The sequence below is a fragment of the Bos mutus genome, chromosome 1 (genome assembly GCF_027580195.1).
Source record: "Bos mutus isolate GX-2022 chromosome 1, NWIPB_WYAK_1.1, whole genome shotgun sequence".
In the NCBI taxonomy this organism is placed as follows: Eukaryota; Metazoa; Chordata; class Mammalia; order Artiodactyla; family Bovidae; genus Bos; species Bos mutus.
In genome coordinates this window covers 55,808,207-55,823,531 of record NC_091617.1, presented here as the reverse complement: position 1 = coordinate 55,823,531, position 15,325 = coordinate 55,808,207, and the positions used below count along the sequence as shown (strand labels likewise).

At 38.5% G+C, this 15,325-nt stretch overlaps 1 protein-coding gene across 9 annotated transcripts in view; it reads right to left on the bottom strand.

The window, feature by feature from the left end:
• The window catches only part of PHLDB2 (pleckstrin homology like domain family B member 2), a 240,793-nt gene that overhangs the window by 23,100 nt on the left and 202,368 nt on the right, over window positions 1-15,325 (bottom strand). For 6 of the 9 annotated variants that reach the window (XM_070369008.1, XM_070369028.1, XM_070369033.1 and 3 more), the window contains 5 exons: window positions 14,993-15,103; window positions 12,348-12,437; window positions 8,641-8,784; window positions 5,756-5,896; window positions 4,447-4,546 (listed from right to left, as the gene is read on the bottom strand). In XM_070369008.1, coding sequence (XP_070225109.1) covers window positions 4,447-4,546; window positions 5,756-5,896; window positions 8,641-8,784; window positions 12,348-12,437; window positions 14,993-15,103 — 586 coding nt within the window. The remainder of the gene's footprint in view (window positions 1-4,446; window positions 4,547-5,755; window positions 5,897-8,640; window positions 8,785-12,347; window positions 12,438-14,992; window positions 15,104-15,325) is intronic. The other 3 variants (XM_070369044.1, XM_070369024.1, XM_070369048.1) reach the window with 3 other exon arrangements.

Genomic DNA, 15,325 nt, shown 5'->3' with positions numbered 1-15,325 from the left:
CTGTTCAGCACAGAATCCCATTTGTTTAGTACTCAGATGTCACAATATAAAAGGTCACTGAGTGAATTCATAAATTTCAAATATACTAGTGACTGAATAAGGAAGTGGAATGCATCTACTGTTTCAGGTGGGGCAAAGTAAGCGGATTGGGGGAAAATGATACTTTCCTAAATCCCTGAGAGTGCCTGGTTTTTGTTTTTCTTTTTAAATTATGTGGCAAGAATAATATTCAGCAGTGGGACAACATCTAAAGAGTAAAAAGGCCTTGTAAATACTCTAAAAATCTTTCTTGACTGGACAGGAATGTCTGTTTGAATTGGGTATTTTACAAAGTTTATAAAGTAAGACCTGTAATATCTGAGGCTGGTCACTAAGCATAGCACATACATGGAACCCAAATCAACTCAACATTCTTCACTGTCCCACAAGAGCCAACAGGTTGGATGTGCAAGGCCCACTTATTATTATTATTTTTAAAATACCAATCTCTATGAATTCTGGCTAATCGTACCTGAAAAGTCCTTTGTGAGTTAACCACTGTTGGATATATAATCTTGCTAATGTTTTCCAAATGTGTCTTATATACCTTAAAATGGTTATCTGGGCCTTAATACAGAAAATGCAATGACCTAAATTTGTAACCTGGGTTTAAGAGGATAAAATTAATCAGTATTTCTGACAATTTCTCACCTGCTGAGAAATTCATTCTTCCTAACCATAGTCCATAGCCGGAAGATGAAGGTGCAGGACAAGTCAGGAATGAGGAGAAGAATGATAGAGAAAGGGAAAAAGATACAAGATCAAAAAGGATGACAAGGGGACAGGAAAAACACACTCTTCGACATGCAGTCATTGACAGTGTTAGTAACAGTACCAGCTTGACAAGGGAAGATATTCATATTTTTAGATTAAATTTGAGTTTATAGAGAAGAATTCAAGAAGTTAACAAAACAAAAACAAGCTTCTGATACATGCACACAGTCAAAAAACAATTTGTTACAGGAAAAAAAAAAAATGAGAAATCGTCACACATGTTCAACCAGAAAACAGGGAGAATAAAAACAAGATTATATCTATAAAACAATTCTTTATTCCAAGAAGATGCTAACAAATAGCTTTTTAAAGTTAAGGTTTGTAATATGCCATTCGACAATTTGAAGCACAGTTCACCCAACTTTATAACAAATCAGTTCTGTAATGCCCTGCATCACTATCACCTAGCCACATAGGAATCATTTGTTCTAGCCAGTCATTTAGACAGTTCCTCACTCTATGCTGGGTTCAGTCTCTGGGTTGGAAAGACCCTCTGGAGAAGGGAAAGGCTACCCACTCCAGTATTCTGGCCTGGAGAAGTCCATGGATTGTATAGCCCATGGGGTCGCAAAGAGTCAGACACAACTGAGCGACTTTCACTTTCACTGTATACTAGGTTTTAAGGCTTAAATGGAATATTAGGAGCCTCCTAAATCCTTCCATCCTCTCACATAGCCTGCTTTATTTATACCTGGCCTCTATAAAGGAGAAACATCGTATCTTATACTTAGCCTATACACAGTACAAGCCCACTCTTTGCTTTATCTAGATCCTGAGTCTTATGAAGCAACGCTTCCGAATCACTTGTGTTTCCTGTATGATCTGACCTTGCAATAAAAAACCAAGACAAAGAGGGTCATGCAGCTGCCTGTGAATGAACAGCAGCTGCACGCAGCATTGTGTTTTTAGCAAACGTGCAACAATTTCCCTCTATTGTGTAAAAGAAATAATCATTAGACTAAAAATCCACCATTGTACAGTGTTAAATCTGATCATTTCTTAAAGATGACTTGACAATGATCTTTCACTACTTGCTGGAAACAAAAACACCACACAGGGAGGTTGTCATACCTTTCTTGGACTTTCCTGCATTGAACAGAAGAAAAAGGACAAAGATTTCATTCATTCTAAAGCTTACAAAGGGATGGGTCACAAGTTGTACAAAAGCCAATAACCATTTCAACTGTAAGAGTTGAGTTCCTGGGCTCTTTGCTTTAAACTCTGCTCTCAGAGGCCTTTGTTTGCATGATTCACACTGTCAGGTCTATGACAAGAGTGCTTATTGAAGGAAGGCTTATACTTACACCATTGTCCTTGATGGATCCATTATGAATAAGCAGCAAAAAAACAGTTCATTTAAGTTAATAGTATAAGTCGTGAAAATGATAAGGTCTATTTTATTTGAGTTAATGAAAAATGTGCAAGGTCCAATTTTTTCAAAACCATGGACTTTTACTTGGCATTTGCTATTTTAATGGCACCAACAATTGACGGTGAAACAATTCTAAATGAAATTATGATTCATCCTTCCTGGTCCTTGCGGCCCACCTGTATGGGTTTAGTAGAAAATCCTGCCAATTTTTATGGTTCGTTGTAGTTCTAAAAACTGCAGTCCCTACCCACTCCTCCTCTGGGTCGGGGAGCCAAAGGTGGCAGGCTGGCCTCATAAGATATATCACATCCTCTCACATCAACACACACATGATGCTTCTCTATTTCTTTGGGAACTGTCTCATCATGACCACATGAAACTCTTTAAGAGGAACACCACTCAGAGCTGCAGCGGGGGAAGACTGAGGCTGCAGGCTTCTGGGATGCACAAAAGACCTATCAGTGAAGAACAGGAGCACAAAAGACAGGTCAAAGACAACAGATTTGGCAGAGGGCACCTAATGTGACCTAAGGGAATTGGCTCAGCTTTTTCTCCATGAACCTAACATGGGGAATCCCATTATTTGAGGGGAACACAGATGAGGAAAAACAGAGATCGAACATCCCTTTAGTTTCACCATATTCTCACAAGAATCCTCTAAAACAATGTTGTTTACAGCCCTTTTTACAAATCTATTTGCTATACAGGTCTAGCTTTTCTTACTCTATTTTAAGGAAAAAATTTTTTAACATAAAGTATGTGTTGTGGCCAATCTGAACTTTGATGTCTTCAGCCAGTGGGAAAAATGTTCAAAAAGAAGTCCATAAATATCACAGAAAAATGTTTCAACAGAAAATAGACTTGACCCACAAGTGAACAGTAATAAATGAGAGCCAAATATACTCATTTATGTTTAATTATTTATAAACTATGGGATATTTTTAGTTTATTAAGAAATTATGATAAAAGAGAAGTCAAATGCATTTTATTAAAATAAATAAAACCTCTCATATATTATAAACCACTTTTATGAATACCATAGCCTCTATTAACCCTTAAATCACACTGGTAATGACATGAAATCCTCTTTCAAGGGTACCTATATGTATGTACATCTCACTTAGCCACACACACACACATAATGTATACATGCATATATATATACCAATATATAAACATATTTCTGATGGTAATAGTGATTATTCTCTGGTGACATTAGCAAAGATGCCAAGCAGTCAGAATTGCATCCTAGCCACCTTAGAGGGAATAGCTTTAAAATGAATGCATTGAGAGGAAAGATGCCCATCATCCTGTCAGCATCCCACTCACATCCTGGGCACACCTCCAACACTGAATTTACCACATTTGATTGAAATAATCAGTTATGTTTCTGTCTGCCTCATGAGATTAGGTATTTCAAGGGCAAGGATCATGTCATTTATTTGCATTTTTGCTACCTGGCACCATAACTGCTCAAAAGTCAAGGCCAATATAAGTTGACCTAAAGCCCCATTTTAACACAATAAATCTAATCTCCACAAGGAGCTCACCTCTGGAATTGCCTTATTTTCTTCTAGCCGTACACAGACTGCTTGAGAATACCATTAGAAATGCAATGTATTATTTCAAAGAAATAGAACATGCTGAGAATCCAAGTCTACCTGAAACCTAACAACCGCATAAAAGTTCAACCCACATTAGAAGGCCTGAAGGAAAGTCTGTGCTGGGCCACTAATTCTGTGTGTTAGCTCAGGGAATCTTTAGCTCAATGAGTCAGTCCTCTAGTGGGAGAGTGGCTCAGCCACAAACCAGGGGAGTGACTTAGCTAAGTGCCCTGATAATCTGTCAGAATCTCAGGGGTCTTTTTTTCTTTCTTTCAATCAGATAAGAAGGTTAGTAATTCTCTAGGGGCCTTTCTGAATGGAAAATTCCACTGCATTTATAAAAAGTGTAATGGGAATATACCAGCCATGTGTGCATATAGTAAAACTTATCTCAGTACAACAATAAGAAGATTTATATATACATTCCCCCTCTTTACATTAAGAGTAAAGCTGATTGAATCACTTTGCTGTAGAGCAGAAATTAATACAACATTGTAAACTATACTTCAATACAATTTAAAAAATAAAAATAAAAAAGTGACATTTAGGACTTTGGTTGATCCCCTGTCTAATGACCCCCAATTCTGTTCTGATTCCCTCTCCCTGAGAAATTCTAATGCTTGACAAAGGGCTTGACCCCAGACTTAAGATACCTACCTCTGAGCATCCTCCGAGATTCTGAGTCTTTGGTCATGGTTGCTAGCGAGTGGGGGAGCACGCTGCCACAGCTGTTGCTCTGTCCCAGGGGCAGGTGGCCCTGTGAGAACCAGGAGGAAACAATTCAGGCAAGCTGCAAGCCCAATGGTCCCTTCGGACACAGCCACATTGCTGTTTGCCTAACTCCTAATTAAGTGCAGAAGGCAGGTCTTTGCAACCAATGTATTGATGCTAAATGGTACAGACCAGTTGCTGTCACTCCCCCAGAGCTTTGCAGCAGCCTCAGCATCACAGCCATTCCTCCACAGGCAGCAGTTCCAGAAGTGAAGACAGATAGGGAAAACACTGTCTAGAACCACCTTCGAGAAAAACTCAAAAGTCCTTCATGCGCCAGGGGCAGAGAGTAGATGCAGGGACAAGAACACATGCATGTCATGCACAAGGACAGAGGAGATCACACACATGACAAGGGCACCAGCTTCCATCTGCTCCTAGTGATCAAGTGGGCTAAAAACTGGAGAATCCTCCTAACTGTCCCGGTGGTTTTAGCACTCTTTTAAAATAACAAAATCCTAGTGTAAAACATTCTGGGAATACCAGTTTATAAAATAGATAAAAAACAAAGTTATTCTGATTAAGGGCAAGAGAAGGACTCCAACTTCTGTCCCACTCAGAGCCTCCTTCTCTCTTGCCCTTGCCTTCATCCTGCCATGACCCTTCAGGCAAGTCAGCAGAACAGGAGTGAGAGCGACTCAGGCATCACACCACATGGGCTGACATTCTAGCATCAATGCCAACCAGCTGAGGACACATGGACCACTCACCTAGCTTCTTTCCACTTCAGTTTTTCCATGTGTACAATGGAGATACTAATTAGTATTAATACCTCTACTGCATGGTGTTGAGTTTTATAGTCAAACGATACACCTAAAAGGCGTAGCCCAGTGTCAGGTTCCAAGAAATGATCCAATAAATATCGGTTGCTAATACTCCAAGAAGCCAGAGCTTACATCCTCCAATTTCCAGATCTAGGATGCAGCCCTGGGAGTGTGTCATGGAAGTGAATGCCACTCACCACTTGTGTGGTGGCGGCAGAACACACCCTGGACCAGGTGCTGTGGTCCCAGAGCTTACAATTCCAAATGTCCTCTGAACAAGATAGAAAGTGCAATTCAGTTATGATGTCTGCCCAACAAGCAAACTTAACAATCTATTATTGAGCATTTTCTTTAAGGCCTTTGCATGTCAGTCAACATAAGGACAGAAAGACTCACTGACGGTGAGGCTCGTGATTCTCCCCATGTCCTACCTTTGGGGTGGTGCTTCTCCCCATAGTAGCACTGCTGAAATGTGGGGATATGGAAGGTGTGGTTTTCTTTCGAGGCAAAGTGTCACTCAGATAGAGGCCTTCCTGGTGCTGTTTTTTCCTTTCTTCCAGACTTCTAAAATGCTTTAGATGCAAATGTAAAGCAGAATAGCAAAACTTGACTAATTGAAACAGATCACTAAAGAAATTAAGAAGTATGCATTTACAAAGAAGCTCTGGAATGTTAACACAGACTAGAAAAAAATTATTCAACTTATACTCAAGTTCGCTAAGAGACCTGGGCTAACATTTGGTAAGATACATAGACATGAGAAGTATTTATTGCTGAACCTCGAAAAATTCAGAAAAATCCACCTGCCACTTTGACAGTAGTGCCGGCTGCCTTGGGGCCTCAGGGCAACTTACAAGTTATTATGATGGTTGCCATGTGGATGGCAGAACAGTCAGTGGACAAAGCATAAGTAGTTTCCCCCCTTGTCTGTCTGGACAGTTCTGTGTGATGGCACAGATCCCAGAGTGAGGAGAATAAGAAATGGGAGAAGGAAGAAGATGAAGAGAAAGCAAAACAGGGAAGTTGGTTTAAAGATGGAATCATGTTTCAATCACATAAACATACTCCAAATCTACATGATGTTTCCTTATAAGGCATCCTTCCAGACTGAAAAAAAGATCTTGGCCAAGGAGCCTCCATAGCAGTCCCTTACATTTGAAAATCCTCCTGTTGACCATTTCGCATTTTTTTTTTTCCAGATTCCTAAGGCAACATTTTGCCAACTTGAAACTTACCAATGTTTTTCTTAGCCTTCTCCAAAATGTCTTCGATAGGAAAGTTATTCTCTAATTAGAGGTTCTTTAGGTTGGATCATTTTAATACTAAACTCAGGCTTCTGAAATATCTAAAAATTAATGCAACTCTGAAATATCAAATTTTCTATCAATCTTCCAACATGCCAATCATGAAGAATATCTTCACTTTAACTTAACAATTTTCTATTTATACTAGACATTTATTAACCTAAAACTAGCAAGGAGATATGGTCCTTTAACCAAAGATAATAGATAGGAAAGGTAGCTTTAAGAAAGTTAAGAGAAGGGCATAATGAACCAGAGCTCACCTACTTTGGGAGGTCTATTGACTGACACCTTAGGATCTTCTGGGGCCAAATTCATGTAAGGATTTGATTATAGTTCAAAGTTTCAAAACAAAATGTTTTGGTGGTTTAGTTGCTAAGTCATGTTCGACTCTTGAGACCCTGTGGACTGTAGCCCACCAGGCTTCATTGTCCAAGGAATTCCCCAGGCAAGAATACTGGAGTGGGTTGCCATTTCCTTCTCCAGGGGATCTTCCTGACCGAGGGATCAAACCTGGGTCTCCTGCATTGCAGGCAGATTCTTTACCAACTGAGACACTAGGGCAGTCCATGAGTATTCATAAAATGTCCTAAAAAGAGGGCAACATGTTTGGAAGAAGAAATTGTTTATTTTAAAATATGTAATAAAAAACTGTTGTTCTATGGACCAAATGCACTGCTTGTGATATGACTCTGGACAAGCTGCTTACCAACACTGAGTCTCAGTTCCCTACATATCAATACAGAGATAGCTCATATTTCATGGGATTGTTAGAAGGAAGAAATGAGACATTTGTAAAATGCTAAGGAAGTTTTGACTCACAGCAGAGGAATGGTATCTACTATTATGGTTTCAATAATGTGTAAGGAAAATATTTTGTGTTGGCATGGCAACTTTGTATACCATGGATTTTATGGAAATAATTACTATGATTTTGAAAAATACCTGAAGTTGCAACATTTTGACTGAATGGGAACTGAAGCCTGAGGATGTGAAACTAGCTCCAACATATCAAAAGCCAGGAGAGGACACTCAAGGTCTCAAGCTCTCTAACAATCCCCACACTCTTAGGGCCAAAATAAATGTTCTTTTTAAAAAAAAGGAGTATGCACCTTATCTTTTTAAAAAATATCTTTGGAAAAACTGAAGAAAAAATTTCACATCAGTACATCTGTTGTCAAGGTAAAATTCCCAAACTCTAAATGCCAGCTCCTAATTACCTGCTGGTCCTGCTGCTGTTGCCTCCTGTGTTTCTTAGCTGGTAGAGGAGGAGGTGTGTCATTTAAAGGAAAAGAATCGACAAAGGTAGCCACGGCTTCAGGCCAAGGGGCTGATGGAGGTTGAGTGATAGGATGAGAAGAAAGAGTGGAAGGAAACATAAATCCAGGACAGACAGACGATCTTTGCTTTAAAGGAGAGAAAAAAAGTATTTATGTGTCCATATGAAATGAAAGAATAAGACAAAGAAATGAAATCGATAATCTCATTGTTCTGTTTTCTTATATGTTACTCAAGGAGTCATAAATGATGTGGAGTATCTTTAAATTTAGCCTTGTGTTCAAATCCCACACTTGGATTAGTAGGAAGTATTTTAATTTACTATTATTTATCTCTCCCCAGATGTTTTAAAGCAGCAGAAAATGAAAAAGAAATCCGTACTGTAAAACAAAATTGAATACAAAATCAAACTGGAAAGGTGCTTCAAACCAACAATTTTAGAAAGTCTCTCTGGTTTCTAAGAAAACTAGGCTGGGCTAGAGCGCTAAGATAGAGTTTATTCTTCTGAACTTCCTTCTCCTAGTACTCTATACTCTGTACCATATTTCATGGTTTCAAGTATTATTATTAGCAGAGCATTACTTCCCAAATTGGTCTGTTTTTTAAACTCCGCATCACTCCAGCCCTCTGGTCAACCAGACATATCTTTGTCTCACACACCGTCGTTTTCTGTCAACCATGGGTTAATTTTTGACATGAGGAAAGCAGTGAATGAATGAAATGGCATGCCAACACACCTCTTTACTTTGTGGCTGGCTCATCAGCACAGCTGTGGTAGGCCCAGCGGCAGCAGCATCAGCATCAGCAGGGAACTGAGTGGAAGGGGGGAGATTCGTGGAACTGCCACATGACTCATTAATTTCATTTACAATGATATAGCCCTAAAAGGAGGAATTGATACATTAAACATGAGGAAAGCAGGAGCTGAAGCATGCGAGAATATTAACGCTCCAGTACAATGGAGTTAGCTCAGAGCATCACAGCCAGGTATCTGTGGTATTATCAAATGTTTCATTAAGGCAATCATCAGTTATTAAAATGGATGTATGGTGCTTAATCTTGAAAACTTGTATTTCCAACATAAGTAAATTTTCAGATAAAATCAAAATGACTTATTATAAATAACACAATACCTTTGATTTAAAAATATCCATCCATGTCAGCATTCATTCTGTTGACTGAATAAGGTTGTCACTACACAGCATTTAAAATAATCACACACAAAAATAAATCTGAGACATAAAATCGACAATGCAACCACTCTCTGATTCAAGAGACTTTTCCATAAATCTTTATTTTTAAGATTTTCTCTTTTTCTCCTGTTGCCTGACAAACTAGAGAGTGAATAAATATAGATTAGGGACTACTGACTTTTGCACTAAGACATTTACAAATCAGTAGTTTATTTTTAATAGAATCTAGTTTTTAGGCATCTCAACAAAATGAAAATGAAAAGGACACTATTCTCCTGTGAGCCTTCCCTAACAGAAATGTACACGCACTTGTGCGCGTGCACACACACACATCGCGCACACACACACACACACACACACACACATCGCATACACACACACACCCTTAAGGCAAAGTTGCAGCTCAAGATTGTTTCAGTTTAAGGCAACTTCCCTCTAGAACAGTGAATTTTGTTACTTTTAAATTCAATGATTCAGTTGTGGCTTCAGCTTAGAGAAAATACCCATGAATCAAAATCTTTGAGAATAAAAATTTCTGAATTTACATTTGAGGAAAAGGCCCTTGTAAATTACCACGGAAAGTAATTGTACAGACCATTCATATTTTCACTACATGAATAAAATAGTATGAAAAAAGAATAAAGGGTATAAATTAGCATCTCTCTTTTAAAAGTAAATTGTGTTAAATTTCGGAGAAGGCGATGGCACCCCACTCCAGTACTCTTGCCTGGAAAATCCCATGGATGGAGGAGCCTGGGAGGCTGCAGTCCATGGGGTTGCAAAGAGTCGGACACGACTGAGCAATTTCACTTTCACTTTTCACTTTCATGCATTGGAGAAGGAAATGGCAACCCACTCCAGTGTTCTTGCCTGGAGAATCTCAGGGACGACGGAGCCTGGTGGGCTGCCGTCTATGGGGTCGCACAGAGTTGGACACGACTGAAGCAACTTAGCAGCAGCAGCAGCAGTGTTAAATTTAATATTTGAGTTCTACTTGTCCATCAATCCTTTCAGACAGTGGCTCCAGGAAAGGTAAGATATTGTTATGCTGGTAAAGCAAAAATCCCAGACGAGAAAACAAGGTTTTCACTGAGAGTTTATAATTCTGACAAAGTAGAGAAAACCAGAGTTGACTGTTTATAAATTGAAGATATCAAAATTCTGCTGAATTTAGTTCTGCACTTCAGAAAGGGACAATAAGATAGTATGTAAAGTTTTATAATTTAAACTGAAGAAAGGAAGTTGAAAATTGGGTTGTTAAATTTATTTTATCTTTGAGAATGAATGAGTAGCAACTTGAGTTATTCTTTGGCTAAGTTGGTAGAATCTTTCAAAACCAAAATTTGATTCCTACATGATTCATATAATAACCTATTATAACTGTAATAATCTAATTAATTGCTTAAAAATGTATATCATTTTTCAAAAGTGGGACTTATTTAAAAGAGTTGGATATAAATTCATCATTCTTTTAAAAGAAATATAGAGAATGAGAGAGTTGGGGGGAGAAAGAAAGACAAGAGAAAGAAAGAAAATTAAAACATCTTCTGAGCCAAGTCCGCTAGACACGAGAGAGAACACATAGCCACGCAACAAACATGAGAGTTGCAGACACACAAATACAGTCAAAACATCAAATGGGCTTTCAACAACAGGAGGGCTGCAGAGAAAAAGAGTAACTCTTTAATAGGAAGGCAAAGATTTTATTCTTCTAAGAGGTAAAGAGACCTTAGACCCTATCTAATGCATTTGGAAGCCACAAGCCCTTCAAACTCACGTCCAGAGTCACACTGCATACCTTTCTACTTAAACCTATTCTTTCTCCAGTCTTCTCTATCTCAGCAACAGCTACTCACCACCCACTTCATTATTCAAACTGGAATTTTTAACAGCAGCATTCCTGACAATGCCCTTAACGTACTTCACTCCCACATCCAATCTATCAGCAAGAACTGTCAACTCTACCTCCAAAGCATTTCTGCATCTAGCTGGTTCTGTCCATCTTTCTTTATTTGTTCAAATTCAAGTCACCAGCACCTCCAACTTATACTGCAATCACTGCCCCACTGGTTTTCCAGCAACTCTTCTTTATAATCCAGTAGAGCAGCTCAGAATGATCTTTAACAAATGGATCTCAAATAATGTCACCTCCCTGCTTAAAACCACTCAGTGGCTTCCCATCCACATAAAATAAACTATATTTCTTTAACATGACTCACAAGAGCCAGCCCCTGCCCGCCTCACTGACATAATCTTATTCCTCTACACTCCATTCACAAGCATCCTTTATGCAGTGAATCTGCCAGTTCTGTGTTGTAAATAATGGAGAGAAACTCCTTAACTGAATGGTCTAATAAAGGTTTTGTGGAAACATTTCACAAAATGCTTCCAAGGTACGTATCAGTACGTATCAGTCACACCTGTTATGTGATGAGCATTTACTTCACACACACACACACATATATACATACACACACACAGAGAAAATATTTTCTATTTTCTATGAAGGAATTCCTAACTTTACTGCTTTTTTTAAAGCAGTTTATAAAGTGGTTTTTGCTATTACAAAAAATTTTATGCATAAGCAAGCTTTTTCTTTAGCTTTTTGAAAAAAAAAAAAAAGATCAAGAAAGCTCTTTCTTTCTGGTCAGGGTTCTAATTTTCCAAATTAGAGTTAAAATATTTTTACCATTATAGGAGTGTAGCTCTATAAAAAGATAGTTGGGAAAGGGTGGTGATGGGGTCTTGGGAAAGATGAACGTTTGGGATAAAGAGGGTGTACAGCTTAATGTAAACAGGATTTTTCCAATTTAGGGCGAAATAACCCAGACAACACTGGGGGAAAAGGGTAGAGATGTTTGGGGGCTTTTCACGTTCCAGAAGACATAGGAAAAAGAGAAGAAAGTAGGAAAGATGAGAAACTGAGAAAGGAAAATGCAAGAGGAAAGAAGAGCTATTAAGACTAGTTTTGGTTTGGATCCTAAACGTTTGAAACCCCAAAGTAACCCACATCACTATTAAGCAAAGTGTACACACACACACACACACACACACAGCATCTGCATCAGACATAAAGATAATCCCTGAAATTCTCAAAGCATAAATCAGGAAAGGCAGGAAAACCTCAAAGCACTGAGTGCTTTCACAAGTCACTTCAGTTCACGTTTCCCAGTCAGCTAATCCCAGAAAACTGAGGTACATCTCCTGAGTTCTAAGGCGATAACGAGTGGACATGTAAAATCACAGCTTACCTCTTTCAGAGTATTGGGGGTGACAGGAAACCCTTTCCCCCCAGAGAGGCTGGAGTATTTCTTTTCCAAATTACAAAGATTTTCCTTTTCCTGAAGGAACACAAAATCTATTAAGCTGAGTCAACTTTGTATTTTCCTGATGACTAACAATGTCACTCTTGCATGGGACTTATTGACTCTTCACATAACTTCTTTTGTGAAATGTTTCAATTACAGCCTTTTGTCTGTTTTTTAAAATTTTATTTGTTGGTTGTTTACTATTTTTGAGTTTTGGAGTTTCTAATATATTCTGTATACAAGTTTTTTGTCATTTACTCTTTTAGAAATCTTTGTTTACTCTGAGGCCACGAAGGTATACTTGCCAACCTGTATTTTCTAGAAACTTTATCTTGCTAATTTTTATGTTTAGGTCTGTAATTTGTCTCAAATTAATTTATATGCATGATATGAGGATAAACAGTGTTCAGATTCATTGTTTTCCATGTTTGCCCAGTTGATCCAGCACCATGTGCTGGACTTTCCTTTCCCTCTGGATTGTCTTGGAACCTTTGTCAAAAATCAACAGACTGTATGTGTTAGTCTATTTCTAGATTCTGTTCGGTTCCTCTGATCTATATGTCTATTTGTATGCCAGCACCACGCCCTCTTAAATGCTATAGCTTTACAGTAAAACTTGAAGTCAAATAGTATAAATCCTCCAATTTTGTTCTTGTTCAAAGTTGTCTTGGCTATGCTATGCCCTTTACATTTTCATGTACATTCGATTCCCATTATCTGCAGTGATGACCTTCTATAATGTTGCCACAAACACTGAAGCAGTGAATACTGATCCACTGTTCCAAAGGGAAATATAAGTTTGGGTTGCTGTGGGCATCTGGTCACAATATTTTCATCAACCGATCACTACAGAACTTTGTCTTAATGTGTGTTTCCATTTAAAGACATCTTATTTAATAGACAGTGTTGCTTGTTAACATGAAACTCATAGCCAACAGTACTATAATTCCTGACTGAAAGCTGTTTATCTAACAGATGTATTTTCACCACGAGGCACATCACAACTTTCCTGCCCTTAGAACACCAGACAATACTTTAGCACTTGTGAGGCATTTTAAACAGCAAAATCACCGATGAAAAGCACAAAAACATGAAAACATGGCACCAAATGGTCTACAAAAAGGACATTTGCTTACAGCATGAGAGCAAAACAAGAAGGCAGAGTACTGTCTTGTTCAACCTCAACTGAGATTATGAACGTCCATTGAGTGACTCAAAATTTTCACTGTTCTGTGCTCACCTGTCCATCAATGACTGCATGACAAGTGTTGATTTTAGGGTTACAAAGGTTAGTAATTAGGTAGAGTCACAAATACGGACCCCGTGAATAATGAAGATCAACTGCAAATTTTAGCATCACTAGAATTTTTATTGGGGTTGAGGTGTAGCTATAGGCCAATTTGGGAAAACAAAAATCTTAAGACATAGTTTTTACAATAGAATTATGTATTTTAATGAGAAGATCTTATTTCTACTTTGTGCTTACCCATTAAAAACCTATCACTAAGAGATTTTTTTTCTTTTTTTGCTAAAATTTCAGCAACTACTTAAATATTATATGTTACACAATCTAATTTAAGCTGTGCTTTTGAATCTTGTGTGCAAAAGGTGGTGGGGAGCCTAATAGCACCAGAGTTCACCCCGAGAGCAGGGGATAGGGTTGGAAAGTCCAACTTCAACTGGCAATGTCCAGGTGCTGAAGAAGCAGGAGGAGGGGAACTGCTAGGGATTCATGTGGGCTACAGAGGCACTGTAAGTGAACTCATGATTGCATGTGAAGGGCCTATTTTCTCTTCTCAACCTGCAAATGGCTAAGCAGTAAAGATGGGAACGAGTGCTCCAGCTCCATTTATTCTAGATGGGACCATGGTGCAGCATTGTCTTTAATCCATCATTTGAGATTTGTTCTCTCCTGCACTCCACTCTGAGTACATCTCATATTTTCATGATCCCAAGTGTCCCATTGCTAAATGGCCTGCATGCAAGGCCCAGTCCTGAGACTAGCCCCATCAACTTTAATTTTTTGTGTCTTATCCCTGAAATTAAGAGATTATCAGAAAATCAGGCTGCAGTTTGGACAAAATAAACCCTTTACATGGAGCATATTAGAGGCTGGGTAGATGGGGACACCGTCCCTGTGATGAGGATGACCTTGCCACACCCACATGGGGCATTCACCTCATCAATTAAGCCAAACTAAATCCAATGTGGCATTTGCCAAGAAGACCCATATGCAAATAATTAGAGTTCAAAACACCAGAGCAACTGAGCCAGAATACGTTTAACCTATTTGATGAAAAATAAGATTTTTTTTTAAAGAAGAAAATCAGAAAACATACAGATTTCCCATAGTTTGGATTTCACGCTGTGGAAAAAGCATGAAGAAAATGTCTTTTCTTATTTCTGAATTACAGTTAATCATTCAGAGCATCAGTTTATTAATGTGGAAGATTAAATAAAGATGCATATAGAAAAACCTTCCTTAAATTATAATTCATTCATTAAAAGGCAGTTAGTTTGATGGAAGCGACTTTTCCTGAACTGGAACCTGTGTTTTGCTGTCACCAGTACTGAAAAGAAATACTTACTCTCTGCAGCATCATTATTAAATTATTCTTTTCTTTCACAAAATGATCTTGTTCTCTTTGAGCCTGCTGGACAATGTGATTAGCTTGCTTTTTCAATGCAGAAATTTTTTCCTGGAGGAAAAAAAACCAACCATAGAAAGATGTACATTAGACACTTAAGGGTTTATTGTCTGTCCTGGAAAAGGGAGAAGTGTTTATAACTAGAAGTGCAGTGACCATATTTCATTGATGTTAGGTGTGGTTAGTCGCTCAGTCACGTCTGACTCTTTGCGACCCCATGGACTGCAGTCCGCCAGGCTCCTCTGTCCATGGGGATTCTCCACTCAAGAATAC